The sequence below is a fragment of the Cydia pomonella genome, chromosome 25 (genome assembly GCF_033807575.1).
Source record: "Cydia pomonella isolate Wapato2018A chromosome 25, ilCydPomo1, whole genome shotgun sequence".
Lineage (NCBI taxonomy): Eukaryota > Metazoa > Arthropoda > Insecta > Lepidoptera > Tortricidae > Cydia > Cydia pomonella.
In genome coordinates, this window is record NC_084727.1 from 6192636 (window position 1) to 6215244 (window position 22609).

At 37.0% G+C, this 22609-nt stretch overlaps 1 protein-coding gene across 2 annotated transcripts; it reads left to right on the forward strand.

Annotated features, from left to right (window-relative positions):
- Positions 1-6781: 6781 nt before the first annotated feature.
- Positions 6782-17817, forward strand: LOC133531677 (uncharacterized). Of its 2 annotated transcripts, XM_061870039.1 has the most exons (6): positions 6782-8788; positions 12428-12643; positions 14612-14719; positions 15453-15564; positions 16826-16906; positions 17335-17817. In XM_061870039.1, exons 1-6 carry the CDS (start codon positions 8726-8728, stop codon positions 17403-17405), a joined length of 651 nt encoding a protein of 216 aa, XP_061726023.1. In that variant the 5' UTR covers positions 6782-8725; the 3' UTR covers positions 17406-17817. The 2 variants fall into 2 exon arrangements, with proteins under 2 accessions (XP_061726023.1, XP_061726024.1); XM_061870040.1 differs by lacking the exon at positions 12428-12643.
- The last annotated feature ends 4792 nt before the right edge of the window (positions 17818-22609 follow it).

Here is a 22609-nt window from a genome sequence, read left to right on the forward strand (position 1 = left end):
ATTCGACGCAAAGTGAGAGCAATGGCGTATTCAAAGCATAATTAAAACACATTTGTATGTTTATAAATGTACGATAGTAGTGTAAGCCAATGTAATAATATTTTTTTTTAAATGTACTTGATTATGTTTTTATTGACTATTTAATATGCCCACGTTTTGGCGTGTTCAACCTTTACCTACTTGTTTATTTTTTTAGGGTTTCGTACCCAAAGGGTCAAACGGGGTCCCGTTTACTGAGACTCCGCTGTCCGTCCGTCTGTCACCAGGCTGTATCTCATGAACCGTGATAGTTAGCCAGTTGAAATTTCTACAGATTATGTATTTCTGTTGCCGCTATAACAACAAATACTAAAAACAGAATAAAATAAATATAGCTTTCCAATCTCGAGGTTCTCATCCAATCACCGAAGTTAAGCAACGTCGGGCGGGGTCAGGACTTGGATGGGTGACCGTTTTTATAGATAATGGTACGGAACCCTTCCTGTGCGAGTCAGACTCGCACGTGGCCGGTTTTTTTTTTTGTTTATAAAGGTGAGTACTGGTGAGTAAGATGAGGTTGGAAACCTTCACAGCATTTTTGAAGATAACTGGCAGCGGTTTTAGATTTGAATTCAGAATTTTCGCCTTGCTAAATGAATAAAGATCTGCCGACCAACTGCCGACGGCCATTCCGAAGCTGGCCACCATCTAGAGTAGTTGAAATTGTAATCCTGCAAAAAGAAGAAAATCCGGGGGCCCGGCCGTGCCCCCGCCAAGACGAGACAAAGGTCAAAAGGCAGTGCCTATCTTTTCTCGGCACGTTTCGTCGTATTTTCGGACCCTCGTAGTTTCGGTTTGAATAACGCTAGAGAGCTGAAATTTTTAAGATACTATGTAGTCAGTAGACTTATCAAAAATACCAAGTTTTATTGGGCTACCTATTATACTTTAGATTTTATAGATACCCTAATTTTCTTTTCACTGTCCGAGCCATATAGAGACGAGGCATGTAGAGACGGGTCTGTATTTTAATACATATGGTCCAGAGAAATTTGCAACTTTCACCCTGCAACTCCTTAAAATGGGGATACCTAAAAATACCTACAAACCTGAAAACATTGGTTCCTGCAGTCCTAGAATCGTGAAATTTTGTGTGGTAGTAATGATTGGAATGCTAATAAAAAAACAACACTAAAAAAAAATACAAAGTGTTGCCAAGACTAACATGCGCCTATAGTTTTCACACTAAAAAGTCATCAGATCTCTTAGTACCAAGACTTTTACTCGGTTAATCCTAATCCTTTAACTCTATAAATCCTAATTTTACAAGCTCTAACTCTATAAAGCTATACAGCTTGGCCGTTTCGTTGCTGTGACATAGACATGCTCGTGGTCAACTTTTGTAACAGCAGTGAAACGGCCAAGCTGTACAAGATGATAGCTTTATAGAGTTAGAAATTGTAAAGTTAGGATTTATTGAGTTAAAGGGTTAGGATTAACGGAGTAAAAGTCTTGGTACTAAGAGATCTGATGACTTTTTAGTGTGAAAACTATAGGCGCATGTTAGTCTTGGCAACACTTTACATGAAATGTTTTTGGTGGGATATATATATTATATCAGAAATCGACGTCTGCTTTTATATTGCCCACCACAGATAGACCGTATCCCTCGTTACAGTACACAAAAAACAAATTATTTAATTACTGACATTAGTAACATAAGCCCCCCCCCCCCCCCAAATAAAGCACGATACACCGGTATTTTAAATTTTCTGTCATGTCAGTCTGAAGTCATATTGTGTTTGAAATACTGAAATAATTGTACTACGCTGGATTTTTTTTTAGTTTATTTCACAAATCACAATATACAATGTACCTATAATTAAAGTTTCGCCAAACTGTAAAACAGTTTGTTGGCGATAGAAATAGTTGTGCTACATCACATGCGATCATTTTGTTAATGGAAGTTGGTGAGAATGTGGAGGTAGATTAGAAAGTCGAACATACAGTTCTCGTAAGTCATAACTATTCAATGGAGGTACTCGTAGGTACTCTGACCTAACCATTCCTTTCCGATGCGCCCCCTTTGACGGCCTCAATCCGAGTGAACGAGGCTGCTCAAGTTACTACGTGTCCCCGCAACTTGCTATAAACTACCGTCTTGCCAACAGTACCTATACTTTATGTTATTTTCTCAACTACCCCTGTATAAATCGGGTTACGTTATAGGTAATGTTGTCATAGTAGAATTATTATTTAACTGCTATCTTAAATGTAAACATAAATAAATCATGACACAGTCACACACGAGAAACAGGTAAATCGGAGTGGCCAAGGCAGATGCAAATTTCAATATATGTACTTTTTGATATCGTACCGTTCCGTTTTTTTTATTCAAACAAAATGTATACAGTCTGACAGTCTAAACCAAATCACTGCTCAATTTAAAGTCAACTTATACGCTACGGTACACAACAGTTTTATAAAATACCACTACCATCCATCACCTCACAATACTTCAGACAGATACTAGGTACATACACTTGCCCATCGACTTGCACACAAATCACTTTCAGGGACCCATGACAGAAGCGCGTTCAGAAATTTTAGAGCGCGAATGAGTAGTGGAGATTTCAGGTGTGCTACAGTACGCGTTGCTGGAACTGCAAGAAGGTTATGGTGTCTAGGCCTAAGTTCCTGCTTGGATAGGAAAGGCACAGTCACTATCTGTGCCACTAGGTCAGGGCAGTCGGAATCTCCACGCAAAATTGCACAAGCCACTTCCGGAAGATGATAGTTACGTCTCACTTGCAGAGAGTTGGATCCCAGGCATCCTAACAGAAAGGACCATGAGCAAATTTGTATGGGCACTGTCCCCACCCACCAACAGAAACGAAACATGTCTACTATGACTTGTTACTATGACGAGGATCGCCCTATGCATGGGGTTTTCTTGGAAAACTGTATTTTCTTTTTATATATTTTTCGCTTATTTCATTGAAAGTTGCAAGCAGAAGGTTATAGAAACATTATGTTACTGGCAATAATAAACAAACTATGTGTCTTAAAAAAAGAAAAACAAAAATTCGCTTAGAGCTGTATATTTTTTATATCTACAATATCTAATACTACTTTACATATTAGACATATTATCACTTGTCACATTGTTAACTAATATTACATTACTTAAGAGTTCTGCTGGCAGAATAAAATCAGTATGCCTAAGGGCCGGTACAGACAGACTGCAACTCGACTGCAACTTGTATGGGAACTGCACGTCGACGTTGCAGTTGGAATGCAGTCGGCATGCAGTTCCCATACAAGTTGCAGTCGCGTTGCAGTCCGTCTGTCTGTACCGGCCCTTATGATACTCTGATAAGGAAAATTCAGAAATATATGTCGTTCGGGTACTATTTAGAATAAAAGTTAGGTTTGTCATTCATTTGCATTTGGCAGTTTTTTTTTCATTTGGCGGGTTTTTTTTTTTTGTCTCGCACTGTTATGGAAAATCGAAGATGTCTGGCCTAAATATATGTATGTATATTAGGAACATTATTGCTATAACCTTCTGCCTGCAACTTTGAGCGAAAAATATATAAAAACAAAATACAGTTTTCCAAGAAAACCCCATACATAGGGCAATCCTCGTCATAGTAACAAATCATCAGATTGCCAAGATCTATTGAATGAGACATGTTTTGTTTCTGTTGGTGGGTGGGGACATTTCAGCCCATGGTCCTTTCGTAGGGTACAAAAATGGATAGCACTTGTTAACACTTTTGTACAGGAATCTTAGGAATGCCTTCTGTACCTTTTCTAGAAGCAAGGCATACGTACTCTCAGCGGGACTCCACACCATGCTAGCGGCTTGAAGCTTACTCCAAACAAGTGCTGTATAAATTATATCCAGTTGCGACTGTACATACTCGAACATTAGTATTTAATAATTATTCTGTGCTTCAGGGTTCTTTCCGTTAGTGAAACCCTAATTACAACAATGTAATTTTTGTATATTTAACTTCCTTATTACGTACGTGGGCATTACGGCAGTAGTTCAAAAATTAAAGCCGTGTATCCACCATTCCATTTGATTAAACACTATGCGTGCTTCGGTGAAGCTCGCCCTTCAGCTCTGTGTCGGTTTCGCGCTGAGTCTGCCTGGACACTGTTGGCAGGAGGAAGACCCTGAGACCCACCATGAGAATGATCACACCGAGACCAACGAACAACAAAAACATCAAACTACGTGCAATGAAAACTCACCCCAAATGTATATATCAGCTGGTTACGAACAATTTTGGAATCCACAAGAAATATTCACGCTATATGTAAATTTTTTGGAAGTGACGTGTGAAGCTATCTCTGGTGCATCCAGTGACGAAATGATCCTTACGAAAGACGGAGAGAAAATATTATACACAAACGAAGAACGAAATGTCATCTCGTGGTCGACAAATGAGGCAGATATTCAAAAATCGGAATACATATGCACAGACCTTAGCGCTGGTTGCAAGCGTTCAGTAACTATTGTAGTCACACCACAACTCACAGTGTTTTCTCAAAACCTGCAGTTTTCCGAAGATGTATTCTACACCAACTACACCGTAAAATATGGTAGCTCCATGACAATATTTTGCTTCGGTCCTCCCGGCGCCAGTCTCGCCCTGGCAAAAGATGGCGAGGTATTACTAGCGGAGCATGTGAATGAAACCACAATTATGTGGTTTAATTGGAAACCAGACCTGCAAATATCGGAGTACGTCTGCATTGACCTCCACACGGCTATTAACACTAGTGTGTTCATAAGAGTAGAACCTCTAATGTATTTTCAGGCACGAAAAGAAATGATAGAACCAGAATCTGAAGTAAATTTTTTCTCATTTGGATATCCTATTGAAGTACTTTGCTGCGGACCGCGACCAGTGCTTCTCGCGAGCCCTAAAGAAAATAAAGAGTTATTCATGGAAAGCGTGAATCAGACCACAGTCCGCACGTTAATACATACCTCGAAAATAGGAATAACTGAATTTAGCTGTACTGACAGTGTATTTTCTGCCTACACGAGCAAAGTAATCGTCATAGTCACGCCGCGTATTGACGTCCTAGCACCAAATATACGTCGTTTCGAAGATCGTTATGTAATGAAGTATGGCGATCCTTTGGAAATAATTTGCTCCGCGCCTATTGCTGCACAGCTCACCTTTTATAAAAACGCACTACAGAAGAGAGAACTACAAATAATAAACGGAACCACAGTCAAGTGGGTGGGAAAGAAAAATAATCATGGACCCGAAGAATATTTCTGTTCTACGGGAGATGCAGAGACAGCCGTAAGCACTAAAGTCGATACTTTACCTGAGGTTCAGAGGTTCCACTGCATATCGCACGGCCTGCTGTATATTAATTGTTCCTGGCCATCAACAAATCGTTTAATATATAATTACACCCTCTTTTATATAAACAACCAAAACCCTACCCGTTTCTGTGAAAATCCTTCAATATATCGGTCTGAATTTAATATGTTCTGTATTTCGTACAGTATGTATGGCCCAGAATACCCTAAAGATGTGCCAATATTTATGTTCCTAATGCAAACTTGCAACGTTATTGTGTGCTCGAATCAGACTTTAAGCATCGATCACGTTTCAATCTTGAGGCTTGAACCTCCGGTTCGCCTAAAAGTAGTTAGTTTAGCACCACGAAGCGTAGCGCTCCGCTGGGATTCAACGTACGTCTCTTTTGCAGGCGCAAATTTTAAATCAAATAAAGGCGACATTCTTTATAAAGTCGAATATTGGTACCAGGCCATAGAGCGTCAGCAAATCAATTCGTCGCTAGTGACATGTTTTTTAAGAAATTGCTATATAGAATTAAAACTGCCCTGTGCAGGAGAAGTTTATGATGTTTGGATATATCAGAAGCTTAACAGAACTGTTGGGGAAGAGTACTGGTCCGACTCTAGCCACACGTCTTTCTTAACACCTCCCGCTGAAAATGGTGTCGTTGATTCTACATGTAACGTTGAACCCAGGAAGACAAGAGATGTGATGATTTATTTCATTCAAGTGTTTCGCAAGGAAGTGGGCCGAGAGTTACAAGAAATAAGAAGGAAAGTCATGTTGTTGAAACACAAAGTGTGATACGAGCTACACAGTCAGCTAACAGTATAAGTTCTTAAATATGTATACTTATGTTTTTTATGTGTTTCTTACCTTAGAACTTCGTAATTTTTTTACAAATTTGGAAAATTATTTTTTGTTTTAAGTATATATTACATGCAGAGATTTTTGGATTTTCATTGACAAACTAAGCATTTTCACTCAATAAGTGGAACTGCTGATCAGCCGGTGGTGCTGGTGCTGGTGAGCTGCTGCAGAACTGAATTCTTCAACGGCGCGTACCTATTTCACTTTTGGCGATTTGTCTACTTCGTTCAATGTGTGAAGTAAGTAATTTTTTGTAATAGTCCAGTTCTGATGATGAGAAAATGAGGGAACTCCTCAACACTTATAAGAATACTTAATACCTATAGCATAAGTGCATACTAACATACTTATGAGTCTAAAGTTACTTGAAATAAATGATTAAATAAATAAAAATAGCGTCTTTTATCTCTCTAAACACCAAGCATTTGCATTTTTTTCAAACAGTGCTAAACTTCATGAAGACCAGAATGTAACATTAAAATGATTGCCAGTCTAAGAAACTAGTTACAATGAAATTCCGCAACATGGCGCATGATCATATATTCCTGGTCAGGCTTTACCTAAGTTGGCAACGATTTTGATAGCCCAGCTATTGCAAGTTTTAAGTAAACGTCATAATTTCATAGAAGTTTGACGTTTAAAATAACACTTGCACTATCTGGTCTGTCAAAATCGCTGCCATCTTATCTTGGTCTGACTCTAAGCATGATTGTGAACAGCGCATCGGTAAATTGCCTAATTAATTTGCGCGACCTGTGTGATTTGTATATGTTGTTTTCATTTGGCTACGGAACCCTAAAAATGTAAAAAAGCTAATATTTTTGTATTTCTTTTCGACGGATGGAGATCAAATCGATAAAATGTTATGTTTATACATTAATGTAATTTACGAGATAATTTAATCTATAAATTATGTTTGGTGTGACAAAACCTCTTTGAACTAACATTTGAATCCTAATAGTTGGTTAAAAAAAATGTATTACTCGACCAAATTGAGAAGGCTCCGTTTCCATGCATATTATTTGCAATCAGTTACCTTCTTAACTCAGTCGGATAATATAATGAAAAAGTCCCAAGTGTAATATACTGAAAAAGCACGCGTGTTTAATGTCTTATGAGCCAAAAATCGGTGGAATAAAAACATCGTTTTGAGCAAGTGTGTTGAAATAGGACATTACGATACAAGTGCAAAAAATAGGAAATTCGAAACGAGTGGCGATAAATTAAAACACGACCGATGGGAGTGTTTTAAATCGACACGAGTTGCGGATTACCTATTCGCACATGTATCGTACAACGTTTTACAGTACATATGGCCCTTTAAATGTTCGACATAGTAACGTAATATGCTAATATTCGCACTAGTGCGGTAAAGTAGCACCATATGTACTGTAAAGTTTTATGAACAACTGGTGCAAATTATAATTCGTTAACTAAAATACTACACGTTTTAATCTAGCCATGCATGATATGGTAAATCTTTTAAATGCATGTGTATATTTTGGGGATTTATAGTGTATTATGTAGTTTAATACATAATAAAAATACAATGACGTCACGTTTTCTGTGACTCTTAGCTTTATTTACAAATGAAAATGCAAATGCACCAACGTTAAAACACCTCCGAACCAGCTCAATTGAGTCAATTAGATAGCTATTGTAAAAAGACAATTTACCTATCTAGTAAGGTATATATAATTTGAATAAATGATAAAAAAATACCAGGAAACCTTGGTAAGGACTGTCAGAAGATGCTGGTCCAAAAATATAAATACGGTGAAATATACACGGTGTAACAGAACCCCAAAGAAACACGTTTTAACCACGCATTTCCGAGGCCAAAAAAAAAGAGTTTATGTAAATTATTAATAATTTATTATATTAGAAATTTATAATATTTTTTTATTGTTTCATTTTTTTTAATGTATTTGTACATAAAAAGTAATTATTATTGGTAAATCTGGCATTTAAAATGGATTTTCCTGTTTTTTTTTTTCGTAAAATATAGTTTTTGCAAAGTGACAAGTAACCACTTTTTGGCATCTATCAATAAGATTATTTAGACTACGCCCAATTATGGCACTATCTCCATTAAAAAGGCGTTTGCACTGAGTGATAATGCGGCGAGCGTTTTGGGCATCTTTGCGCCTGGAATTTTGTTTTGTGCGCTAGTTCTCGTCCAATTTTAGGACAAACTTAGTAACGCCAAAAAAATTAGAGTACCTTTATCTATTATTTTACTCATATTATCTACTTAAGGTTAATATTACGTGATCATAAATGAAATTATAACGTTTTAAAACAACACTTGCAGATTGTGCTATGAAACACGCTGCAGACTTAACTTAGCCCGACCTAAAAACCTAAGTTAATCGTTGTCACAACTTCCCATGTGAGTCACCACCGGGTTCTAAACAGGTGGCCGATTTGTATTTAAACACGTGCTGAGTTTAGTTAAACAACAGTTTATATTATCACAAATTGTTGAATATCATTTCCTGCGGTTTACCTAATTGACAATTGTCAGCCATTTTGTAAAGATGGCGACGTGTCTTTATACGCTGGTGGCGGCTGTTTTGTGCTGCAGATTGGTTAATTCTTCAGTAAGTATAGTTTTTTTAATGAATGTTGAGTTCAATAGAAATGTCAAAATATTATAAAATAACTATGGAGTGTGGAATTAAGAGTAGTGGCATCTCTTATGGTAGAACTGTTGCAAGTGTCCAGCTGTCAGTTATAAATAATAGTTCCAAATCTCTCCAGAGTAGCGCTAGAGTAGCTAAGAACCTAGGCGTCATTGACGGAGTGAATTGCGCTGTATAGATTTGATTTTTTTGTTCAAGTACTCTGTACTCTAGGTATTGTAGCGCCACCTATTTAAAGTTTTCTGATGACACTTTTTGATACATGGAGATTGCGTTCCTTATCTCCACCTTCCGTAAAAAAAACATTACAGATTTTGTTAGTGTTTAACATATTTACAATGTCTGACATTTTTACAAAAGTTGTATTCATTTAAATACTTATTATTAATTGGGACGAAATTCTTTTCGTTATCTTGTTTTGGACCACCTTGTCACGCTTGTATTTATGTATTTAATCAAATAAATTAAAAGTCGAGTGCTATTGCATGTCTTTTTAGCTGTAGATTACATTTACCATGAGAAAAATTAAAAACTAAATTTCATGTCATACAAAAAGCTAGACTCCGTCACACTTTTTGGGGCAAAAAACAAGACAACGAAAGGAATTTTAAGATAATTAACATATATAGTCTGTCAAGCCATTTCCTTGAGTTGAATAACGCGGCAAATTTAAAAAATGTAAGCGCGAAGGGTTATCGTCTTTGCGTCACATAGAAAATATGAATTTCGCGCCTTTTTCTACTGACAAAGTTGTTTGACCGGCTATATTTTATTTTACTAAGTGTATAAACTATAGATAAAATTATGATTGTCCTTAAAAAAGAGGGTGATTACACTGATTTCGTAGTATTTAAGATTAATTGGCTTCTTAAATTTTTATTGCCATTTCTATTGAACTTTAATTGACTTTTATATGATGGATTGTAATCCGTAGGTACTAATATTTATAATTATCCGAAAGTATGTCTGTGTCTATTAGATACCTCTGCGACACCGATTTCATTGTATTTTGGTATATAGGTAGAGATAGTTGGAGTCCCGGGGAAGGATATAGGATAAATTGTATCCCAGAAATCATCTCTTAAGGCACCGTAGCTTCATGTTCTTCAATCACTCTGACAGAGTGTATTAAGCGTGAGCGAGATGGATGTGCGTAATCGGGAACGCGGATATCATGTTTTTGAATTTTAATTTGTTGTAAATTTTAACAAAAAAAAAGTGGCCAAGTGCGAGTCGGACTCGCGCATGAAGGGTTCCGTACCATTTAAGACGTATTAAAAAAATCTACTTACTAGATCTCGTTCAACATTTTACCACTTTGGACACACATTTTACCACTTTGGAAGTGTCTCTCGCGCAAACTATTCAGTTTAGAAAAAAATGATATTAGAAACCTCAATATCATTTTTGAAGACCTATCCGTAGATACCCCACACGTATGAGTTTGATGAAAAAAATAATCATTTTATTTTATGACTTATTAAAAAAACTACTTACTAGATCTCGTTCAAACCAATTTTCGGTGGAAGTTTGCATGCTAATGTATATCATATATTTTTTTTAGATTTTTCATTCTGTTATTTTAAAAGTTACAGGGGGGGGGGGGGACACAAATTTTTTCACTTTAGAAGTGTCTCTCGCGCAAACTATTTAGTTTAGAAAAAAATGATATTAGAAACCTAAATATCATTTTTAAAGACCTATCCATAGATATCCCACACGTATGGGTTTGATGAAAAAAAATTTTTTTTAAATTTTATGACGTATTAAAAAAAAAACTACTTACTCGATCTCGTTCAAACCAATTTTCGGTGGAAGTTTGCATGGCAATGTATATCATATATTTTTATTAGATTTTTCATTCTGTTATTTTAGAAGTTACGGGGGGGGGGGGGGGGGGGGGACACACATTTTACCACTTTGGAAGTGTCTCTCGCGCAAACTATTCAGTTTAGAAAAAAATGATATTAGAAACCTCAATATCATTTTTAAAGACCTATCCATAGATACCCCACACGTATGGGTTTGATGAAAAAAGATTTTTTGAGTTTCAGTTCTAAGTATGGGGAACCCCCAAAATTTATTGTTTTTTTCTATTTTTGTATAAACATGTTAATGCGGTTCATAGAATACATCTACTTACCAAGTTTGAACAGTATAGCTCTTATAGTTTCGGAAAGAAGTGGCTGTGACATCTTCGGACAGACAGACGGACATGACGAATCTATAAGGGTTCCGTTTATTGCCATTTGGCTACGGAACCCTAAAAAGTAATCGACGAGTTCCTTCAAAAATGAAATTGCGCATATTTAGGTATAGTTTGTGCATAAATTGTTACAAATGTTTACAGGCGTTTTAGACCTATGTTCGTGCTTTTTTCTATCGAGCCAAAGTCAGAAATCGCCCAAGACCATGTCGGGCCATGCTCAGTGTTCGCAGCGCTTTGTATTTGTACGTCTATCCATGCCAAATTGCAGCTTTCTAGGGCTAATGATCACGTAGCAAAGCAAACCGACAGACAGACGGACATGGCGAAACTATAAGGGTTCCTAGTTGACTATGGAACCCTAAAAATCAGGATTCGAATCGATGAAGTCGCTAGAGAAAATTCTCAGGATTGATAATTAAATTTTTGGCAACCGCATTGTTATCTAAAATAGCGGTACGATTTTTAAAAAACTCCGCTCTCTGAGTCCACGGCACCTTAACGACTGAAAATGGGGGGGGGGAGAAGTTAGTATATAGAATCATGAATCAATAACTTCTGAACCGATTTAGAAGAAATTTGGTTTGTAGATAATTTGAGTTGTGGGAAAGGATACATAATAGATTTTATTATTTAGCTATGTGTAATGTTTTGAAGAGATGGGTCCCGATGAGTTTCTTGCCGGTCCATATTGGGATACCCTCCTCCAAGGAGGGGGGATTTAAATCTTCTCGAGTCAGAGGTGTAGGGTTAGAGCCGGCGTAGCTTTATTTGACGTTCATAAGCGCATTGCAATATTGCCTACTTGAATAATAAACTGTCTTTATGTTTATTCCCGAAATCATCCCGTAAGGGTTTAAAAACGGAAGTAGGATCAATAAAAAGCATATTATAAGCATACTAATTCCGCGCACACGAACACGCGGGCAAAAGCTACTATATATATTCAACTAATGTAATCAAGTCTTATTCGTATCAGCAAAATATCATTGGAAATAATAGTTACTTATGAAGTTATCATCATCCTATCCAGAAGCGCTGTTTATAGTTAGACATAGGGGAGCAAAATGTCAATACAGCGAGGGCATATATTGGATCCTGAACGAAGCGAAGGATTCCATAATAAAATCTCGAGAGTAGCGAGGGATTCATAAATAGTATCCTGAGCGTAGTGACGATGTGGATGTGGCATATACTGCTTTTCACATCACCTATGAGGGGATTGTTACGTTTCAAGATATTATTTAAGGTAAAAAATATGGATGCAAAGAATAATAATAGTTTTCGATAAGAGAAAAGTGCCACTTCGATACCTCCTGGCAGGGAAGAAACGGACTTTTCCGAACAGGTGATGTAAAACTGATATTTTAACCAAAGTGTCATCTTTACAGACTCGATTCTCGGCTATCCAGGCAATTCAAACGGATTTATCTCAGATTAAAAGTGACATAGCAGAGATGATGAGTAGTATAGACTCCAAATGGATTGACCTTGCTGGCAGAATGAACTCCATCGAGTCTAGGGTCGGCGCGCTGGAAGAGAATACACAATTGAACGACATGAAAAGTCAACGACGATCTGATAAACGACTCGCGAAGGAACGAACAGTGGGTTACATGTTCCAATATTCAGGTTAATGGCGTGTCGGAAACAAATGGAGAAAAGCCGTTCACCAATTTCACTATTCTCAAAACTTTGATGAGCCTAAAGTTGCATCGTTTACGTTCCGTAGCAAACGTAACGCCAATGTCTCTGAAGAGTGATAGAGAGATGACTATTTTTATTTTATTTTATTTTTATAATGTCACTTACAGTATACACCAGACATGACACATAGGAATAGAAGAATTGAATTATAACATAACTATACCAAAAACAGTTAGTCAGAATTTAAATATAAGTACATATTATCTAATTAGTGCTAATGGTGCTCGGGGCGACTATAGCCTCGAGGTAGCGCCCGGCTGTGGCTAAGAATCTCGGTTCAGGAGTCGAAAATAGGTCTAATGAATCGTCCTGGGTCAATATGCCGTTAATAAGCTTTAGAGCTCGGTAGAGAGGTGAGTGGGAATTCGACTTGGTATTGGCGTTCGGGAGGTTGAGTAAGGGTAGTTTAGATACTATGCTACGATCATGGTGCTAAAGGGTCATAATTCTTTTCGTTGTCTTGTTTCTGACCACTCTGTCACGCTTAAACCTATGTCAAATAAATAAAAAAGTCGAGTGCTATTGTATGTCTTTCTAGCTGTAGATTATATTTTACATGAGAAAAATTAAAGACAAAATTATCTCATACAAAAAGCTCCACTCTGTCACATTTTTTGGAGACAATAAACAAGACAACGAAATCGTTTATAGTTCAAATGTAAGGTAGTTACAAAAAAGACGATTTTATGGCGTTACTCTGGTAAATAAGGAATTTAAAGAATTCCGGCTTACGTTTTCACAGTTGCGCAATGCGCGAACGGTTTTTATGCAAATGACCATCTTTCGAGTTTTAATAAATACTACCACCTACTGAAAGAGGCAAAACAACTAGCGAACCAAAAAAAAAAAAACACCTGACGGTTTCCTAGCCTTTTTCGGTAAACCCCTTAAATGTTATCATCGTCAATATGTTCAGACTCTACACAGGTGATTTTTCAAATAATAACCTTCAATATTTTACAATGTGAATATATAGGTCATACTGAGCAACTTTTACTATGGATCCAAACCCAGGAATCGCAAAAAAAAATTGATCCACCCATACACAATATCAACATCAGACTAGCCAAAAGGTATGAAACAGCTAATTTTACAAAAACAACTCGTGTAGCGATATTATCGGTTCGAGTGATTACTGATTAATCAGATACCTAAGTAAATACATTCCTAAATACAAATACAAATTGACCGAAGAGCTGGCGGCTTCCTCGCACAACGTATCAGTATTGCGATACAACGAGGAAATGCCGCCAGCATCCTTGGTACAATGCCTCAAGGGCCTATTTTAGATATAAGCTAGTTATAGTAATCATCTGTATATATCCATTATGTATATTGTTATTGTCAATAAATAGAATATTAGATAACGTTAATACAAATACCTAAAAATTAAATTTCATTAGTAAATACCTAAGTAAATTAATTTTTCGTGCTCTACTGAGAGTGGGTTGTTCTAAAAAGTCAGAAAGTTATACGTTTCTGCTTAAGAGCACTGTACTTTCTAAGTACGTTTTTTCTTTTTATTACGATGAGCAATTGAAATTTTGGTTTTAAATGGATTTGTTGTACAATTTCCATTCTGATTTTTAATTCCCAATTCCATAAATAAATAATATAGGTATTTACCTAAATTGTTTATTGAAAGTAGCCTCAAGAAATACTACTGTAGTTTATACTTAGCTGTGTTCTTTAAATGCACATGTCCTCGTATTCGAAATGAAAAGTAGAGTGTTTAACTCGGGTAAAAGTCCCCATTTCAGTCTCGCTCGGCCTATTGGCGAATCGGGCGAACTATACCTCCACAAAAATAGGTGCCTTTCCCTAGATTAACAATCTACTAATAATGTAGAGTGAAAATATCGTTTCAGGCTATAGAAAGCACAGCCTCAGTTCAGAAGAGAATGCACGAGGCCGACGAGGCCTGCTCACATCTCGGCCTCGACTATTATAGCTGCTATTTTAAGGAATTAGGAGCCGTAAGTTGTGCTTGCAAAGTTGTCAAGAGTTACATGAGTCAACCCGTCAAAGAGTAAAAACTTAAAAAGTAAGAGTCAATCCCGCAAAATTTATATTCATATTCAAATTCGTTTATTGCACGCATGTACAAATGCATAATGTCTAAGACTTATTGCTATACTTTACTTTTTCATGCTTTAATGAACAAAATTATTTTAAAATTGCTGCAATTTGATAAAATATCCTCCTAAGGCCCAGCCATAGAAATGAAAAATCCTAAATTTGCCACTAGAATTTGAACCTATAGTGCAGGGAATACAGTTGATTTTATTTTGTTTGAAAATTGAATGAAACAAACCAAATGCAACTCTGTTCCAATTGAATTTGATTTAAATTTCATCGAACTGAATAAGTCCTATTGGTAGGACCTTGGGCCTTACGAGGTTAAGTGTTATTTCATTTATATACTTAGCAAATGTTTTTAGATCTTTAGACATGCAAAGACTGCAAAGTCTCCGATTGCAAATAAGTCCAAAGGAAAAAATCATGGCCATACGTCTATTACTTTAGTTAGGTACTGATTATGCAAATTTTCCTATTTAACTCGGGTGAAAGGTACCATTTCATCCCTTGGTTAACAATTTACTGTACTAATAGCTCCATTAGGTATAGCTTATGGTGATGGAAGGGTAACTACGGAACCCTACACTGAGCATGGTCCGACATGCTCTTGGCCAGTTTTTTATTTAATAGATTGACAGCAACGGCCTGTATGTGGAGGCGGTGGGCGCCCAGCTGCTCGCCGCCAAGTGCAACCGGCTAACGACGGAACAAGTCAAGGAAATCGCTGAAGATTGCAATTCTGGTAAATCCCATCCTCTAATTTAATTTGCTAAAAATCCTGAAGTATGTATTTTATTATTTATAACAAAAGGTCGTATATCAATTTTCAGATCTCTAGTACCTATCAACATTTGCGGAACCCTCATACAAATTTTCATCCCCTGGTTTAAGGGGTTGGAGGATAAAAGTTCCAAGTTTTAGAATTTTTGTTGTTTTTGTTCTACTCGTAACACTAGCTTACATACCAAATTTCAGCTTTCTAGAACTTCAGAAACTACCCTAAGAGTTTTGATGCATCAGTGAATGAGTGAGTGAAATCGAGTTTTTTTTAGATATCAATAAAATATAAAGTATAAGAGCTATGCAACTGAAACTTATTATGTTTAATAGGACCACTATTGACATCCGAACCCGAGAATTTTGTTTATCTGAGATAATCCAAGCCCAAGTTATGAGGGTTTAAATAAACGACGAAGTGCTTCGAGAAAAGGTAGGTTGTGCCCTTGCGCTTCGCTGGACTCGTCTTGGCAGGGCACGGTATAGCCACATTTCTCTTATTTGAGTCTCAAGTACTGAAAAATGTATCCGGCCTGTAAAGATGAAGCGTAAAAATTAGCTTTATATTCCCTTAACTTTGTGATGTTTACAAGAAACACAAATTCGATGAGAGAAGCGCTGGTGGCCTAGCGGTAAGAGCGTGCGACTTGCAATCCGGAGGTCGCGAGTTCAAACCCCGGCTCGCTCCAATGAGTTTTTCGGAACTTATTACGAAAATATCATTTGATATTTACCAGTCGCTTTTCGGTGAAGGAAAACATCGTGAGGAAACCGAACTAATCTCAACAAGGCCTAGTTTACCCTCTGGGTTGGAGGGTCAGTCGCTTTCGTAAAAACTAGGGCCTATGCCAAATCTTGGGAATAGTTGTCAAGTGGACCCCAGGCTCCCATAAGCCGTGGTAAAATGCCGGGACAACGCGAGGAAGAAGGAGACAAGTTCGATGAGACGAAGAAAAGTTAACTATACTATAGAATGTGTACGACCCACTTGTACTAATTGTGTTTGTTTAAGAGCCCTCAGCCCTTATTCCTTGGAGCGTTCTCCGATTTCACGAGATAACGCTCGATAGATGGCGTTGGCGCTCGGTACGCGAGCGCCGGCAACGCGACGCGCGTTTTAATGCAGACAAGAATAATCTTGATAGTTTTCAATATAATTTCAAGCAACATTAATTTTAGTGTTATATGATATCATATGGGCACTCTTTATTGTGTTATTATTACAGTGAATGATGAGGAAGACGTTGGCGACACCGTGCGCGCAGAACTCATGCTCCGCTGCGTCGCCGACAAAGTGGATCCGGAAGGTGCGTGTAACTTAATGAACTTGCTTAATACACTTTTTAAAACGTCAAAACAGTCCCAAATTGTACCTATAATTAGCAGGCTTTCTTTGAAAAATCTCACGAGAACGATGGTGTCTAAGCTTACCCCACTCCATTGCCTAACTTGGGACAGACATAAAAAATAAAAATTATAATTAGTTATAGTAATCATCTGTATATATATCCATTATGTATATTGTTATTGTAAATAAATACTTATTCTTACAATAAAAAAAATACTACATATTTATGTACATATCTGTTGGTATTATACGCAAAAAGCAAAATTTAACAAGGAATTGGAGTCCACGAACAGCAATCAGATTGATATGTGTTTTTGAACGTACATTAATTTACAATATTAATGAATTAACTAATAAGTATAAAGCCTTCAATATTTTATTTTTCAGTTTGTGACATCCCTGTTCCGACTCAAGTTGAAAAGAAGGAGAAGATTTTACCCGTGGAAGTGGTAGAATAAGATAGAGATAATCGATTTGATTTCAGTGGTACAGTCGGCTGCAGAGACATGGTACCCTAATGCAAGTTTGTATGCAGAAAGCATACATCTACTGCAGCCTTTTGTACTTGGGGCCTTTAGAACTATGTAGTTATTTTCCTGTTAAATTGTTCTGGCATTTTAAGATACGAACATGGAGAGTAAACATCTTACGTATACCCTACATTTCTGTTTCATTTTGATTACCTACGATTAACAATATTTAGCGTTGTTGAGTGACACCACTGAACTAGCACCATTACTCTTACGACTAATTGCGCAGTTAACGGAACGAGACGTGTGATTTTGGCCAAACTCAATCAAGAGAGTTCAGTGAGAGATCCTGGCTAGGGTAGTCATCCGAGGAACTCCGGTGCCGAACGCAGCGGGCGGATCGCAGCACAGTGGATTTTGGGACCCGAAAAAGTGACATGGTTCAGTTTATCACAAAATCGAATAGGCCTACTTAAATGCACCCCAAAACAAGTTAAATTTTTTTCTGAAAACTTGTAGTATTTTTTCTAGACGAATTTCACAAACGCTCAATACGACCCCGGCAAATTATAAAAATTCTTTATATCGACAAAATGATACAGCTTAGCCAAAATCTGATGGTATAGTATCTTAGATATAATAATCTTCTATATGTGAGCTTAAATTGGCACATCAAAATGTAATATTTTAGGAGAAAATTCAATTTCCTTAATTTTTTTTGTAAATTTTTTTTCAAGGATATCCTATAGTTTGGGGATTCATTACAAGCACAGATGTATAGCTCTTTTCATGTTCTGCTTGCCTAATTTTTTTCGTATCCCTGAAGAGCGTTCTGAAATAAAAGGTTTTCCATTTTTTTATTCGTTTTCCGCGCCTAGGGTTGTCACAAAAATTTAAAATAATAGGGAATATGCATGGTACTCCAATTTAAAGTAAAGTGCTATTAATCATCAGAAATACACTTGAAACTATCATATAACTACCAAAATGTTCACCGTGTTGCAATTCAATTAAGTAAGACGTAAAAAATAAAAAAAAGTAAAACCATAAAGTACTTACTATTTATTATTAATCTTCATAGTAAAATAAAAATTATTATTAATCTTCATAGTAAAAGAAACACACACACACACACACACACACACAATCAGTTCAGTTACACTGCTCAATCAGTTTCTTCTCCTGAATCATTATAATATGAAATGTAAATATTTGAATAAAAAGCTTTGACAAAATGTATACGATGTTTAAATGTTTCTTCTTTCACAAAATCAACAAGAAGTCACTTAGGGTTGTTTGTTTTTATTGAAATTTATATGAGATCACCCTCGTGGTATGAACTTTCGAATAAAAAAAGAATTATCAAAATCGGTTAATAAACGACGAAGTTATCCTCGGACAAACATAAAAAATAAAAAAGCGACAAACATATGGTCGATTTGAGAACCTCCTCCTTTTTTTGATTTTCGTCGGTTAAAAATACCAGCAAAATAACATAATTACAGTCCACACACAAATAAACATTTATGCAAAGTGCTTTGGTGTGCTTTGCTCTTAAAGAAATTTCAGGCGCCAACTTTACTAAGAAATGTGGCAACCCTAGCATTTTTTTTTAAAGTTGTGAATCTCGGAACGACCGCTCTTTGGGGTTACGAAAAAAATTAAGCAAGTAGAACATGCAAAGAGCTATACATCTGTGCTTGTAATGAATCCCCAAACTATAGGACATCCTTGAAAAAAAATTTACAAAAAAAATTAAGGAAATTGAATTTTCTCCTAAAGTATTACATTTTGATGTGCCAATTTAAGCTCACATATAGAAGATTATTATATCTAAGATACTATACCATCAGATTTTGGCTAAGCTGTATCATTTTGTCGGTATAAAGAATTTTCCCAATTTTCCGGGGTCGTATTGAGCGTTTGTGAAATTCGTCTAGAAAAAAAACTACAAGTTATCAGAAAAAAATTTAACTTGTTTCGGGGTGCATGTAAGTAGGCCTATTCGATTTTGTGATAAACTGAACCATGTCACTTTTTCGGGTCCCAAAATCCACTGTGCGCAGGTCGAAGCAGTCGTGCGTTCGTCAAGCACTACACCGAGCCAGGCCGAGAACGGCGAGCAGGAGCCGGTCCATGTGCGAACCCACAAAAACCTTAGGATCGCCGACGACCTGGAACAACGGCGCACGGCACACAGCCTGGAACCTGCGCCATACGGCGAAAGCGGACAAACATGCCCCTTGGTAAGGTCGTGGTGCGCGAGATCGCGCTGGAGTAACGTGGAAAATATATGATTTATCTAGAAATTATCAATAAATCGCAACATTGGTAGCGGAGGTGGGGTAACAACCATCAGGTAAAATCCTTTTAAATTAGAACATTTCGCTTACTCACAATCAAAACAACTATCGATGCATAAATAGCTACTGTTACTCACCAGACAAAGCTAAACCTCAGAAATAACATTAGTCAGTTTTTGGTTTTCCTCATCCTGTAGGTATCGACGCACTGGTGACGAGTCTTCTTAGAATTACAGTGAAGTCTATCTTGTACCACTTTAGGCACAACCAAAATCGAGTTCAGAAATAAAATAGTGATTGCGTAAATTATTTGCTTTTGCAATGGCTCCTCTACACGATGGGCCATCATACTGGCCCACTAAGATAAGCCTTCGTGTAGCGGTAGTGGTGTCGATGGCTTATGGCGTAGCAGGATGGTGATGGTATGGCCACGGTGTCGGTTTTTCGTCCGCACGTCAAAGGTAGCGGGCTAGCGATGGTGCGTACGCATCTACACGACAGTGTTAATACTACACAATACCCAGAACTCTAAAGCTTAGAAATAGATAGAGACCTTTATTTGCATACCAGATACCAGTTATTTGCATCCCTCAAGTGGCCTTCATATTTTGAATTCTCGAAATGCTTGGATACTATCTCAACAAAATTGGTACAATAGTGAAATTACTACCTTTCTTAGTAAATTCAGCGATCTTTATAATGGTTGTTTTAAGAAAAAGAAAAAAAGGCTGATGCAAATTGACGCTAAAGTATCGTGGATTACGGAGGGTATTAAAACTTCAAGCAAAATGAAGCGATTTCTGAATAATTTCGACAAGGAAAGGTGTAACGATTCTGTGGACGAGTATAGGAAGAAATATATCACTATTTTCAGACGTGTTATTAGGCATGCAAAAAGACATGCCGTTAATTTGGAAATGGACAGAGCGGTCAATAACAATAGAGAAATATGGAAAATAGTGAATAGGCACAGAAACAAGTCGAAGGCTAGGACTACTGAGAGACTTATCCTTAAAACAGATAAGGTCATCGTAGATCCACAGGAACAGGCGGATATTTTCTCTAAAGTTTTCGATCACGGCGGTTCGTCAGTTACAAGTGATATTACCCTTGCTCTGAAAATGCTCGAAGATAACACGGAGAGGGTAAATACTGAAATGGTTTTTGATAGAGTGACACCACAAGAAATATCAAAATTGGTTATTAATATGAAACCCAAGTTATCGGCGGGTCATGACGAAATACCCATAACTATTATAAAGGAAAATATAGATCTTTTATCGGAACCTCTTGCACAGTTCTTTAATAACTGTCTTGAGTCAGGCCTGTTTCCGGATCATTTAAAAACTGCCAAAATTCTGCCTATCTATAAAAAAGGTTGTAGGAGTGATCCAAATAACTATAGGCCTATATCTCTTTTACCTACTGTCTCAAAAGTTTTTGAAAAGCTGTTAAAGTCAAGATTGCTGCGCCATCTGGGCATGCATGATATCCTAAATAAAAGGCAATTTGGGTATCAAAAAAGTATTGGAACTAATGAGGCTATAAGCACCTTGATTCATGACATTGTGACACAATTAAATGACAAACTCAAAGTAGCTGGAATTTTTCTGGATCTTAGCTCTGCTTTCGATACTGTGGATCACAATATTTTGTTACGAAAGCTGGAGCACTACGGAATTAGAGGCAGTATGTTCAAAATATTTGAGTCTTATTTAGCGAACAGGACACAATTTATTGAACTAAGTTCAATTGTGGGTGTCACTGTAAGGGCGGCCAGGTCAAAAACAATGATGATCAGACGCGGAGTCCCGCAGGGCTCAATACTGGGTCCTTTATTTTTTCTTGTGTTTGTAAATGACTTGATCCCTTTCGTACAGAATACAGTGCCGCAAACAAAACTAGTAATGTATGCTGACGATACTAATGTTGTAGTTTCGGCGGAAAGCATGTTTGAGTTGAATGATACAGCAAATGCGGCATTAGTGGCTTGTAATAAATGGTTCACGGCTAATAATTTAAAATTAAACACGCATAAAACCAATGTTATTTTGTTTTCCGCTACATCAAGGAAATCTGACACTTTAAGTATCACTTTAAATGGCAGCAAAATTGTACAGACAGAGGTTGTGAAGTTTTTGGGAGTCTATATCGACTCATTACTAAATTGGAAACAAGAACTCCAGACATTAAAGAATTCCTTGTGTTCAGCCTGCTATGCCCTGCGAAGTGTGCGCGATTTTATTGACAAAAATCGACTTAAAGCTGTTTACCATGCACTAGTGGAGTCGAAATTGCGATTTAGCATCAAACTTTGGGGAAACAGCTATCAGTATAACACAGAAGCTGCCTTCGTACTTCAGAAAAGAGCTATAAGGACCATAGTGCGCATACCTCAAATAGCTTCTTGCAGGAGTCATTTTGTTGATCTCAATATCCTTACTGTTCCGTCACTATATACGCTCGTACTCTTGATAGACTTACTCAAACATCTAAATAAATATGAGAGCTCATCGGACAGTGAGAAAAGAATGGCTACCAGACGTAAGGATATAAAAGGCAACATTATCCCTAGGCTCAACGTTATGAAACATGCAGCAGACTATCAGGCTGTGTTCATGTTCAACAATCTGCCTACTGAATACAAGTCTATTACAAATAGTAAAATCTTCAGTACTGGACTCAAACAGTATCTCTTGCAGAAATGTTATTACTCCATAGCAGATTTTATATTGGATGGCTGACTATTAAATATTATTCCTTGTTTTGACATGTTTAATTTTTACTTAATAATTGTGTGTATATTTTGTGTTTGACTTGTGTATTGTATTTGACTTGCAATGGAATGGTAATTTTAAAATCTTAACTATGTTTTTATTATAGTGAGTA

What these genes read in the sequence shown, in the direction of transcription:
- LOC133531677 (XM_061870039.1), top strand. Translation starts at nt 8,726, where the DNA reads ATGGCGACGTGTCTTTATACGCTGGTGGCGGCTGTTTTGTGCTGCAGA. An exon ending in GCAGATTGGTTAATTCTTCA is followed by an intron (nt 8,789 to 12,427) that starts GTAAGTATAGTT and finishes TCATCTTTACAG; the next exon opens with ACTCGATTCTCGGCTATCCA. An exon ending in ATTTTAAGGAATTAGGAGCC is followed by an intron (nt 14,720 to 15,452) that starts GTAAGTTGTGCT and finishes TTTATTTAATAG; the next exon opens with ATTGACAGCAACGGCCTGTA.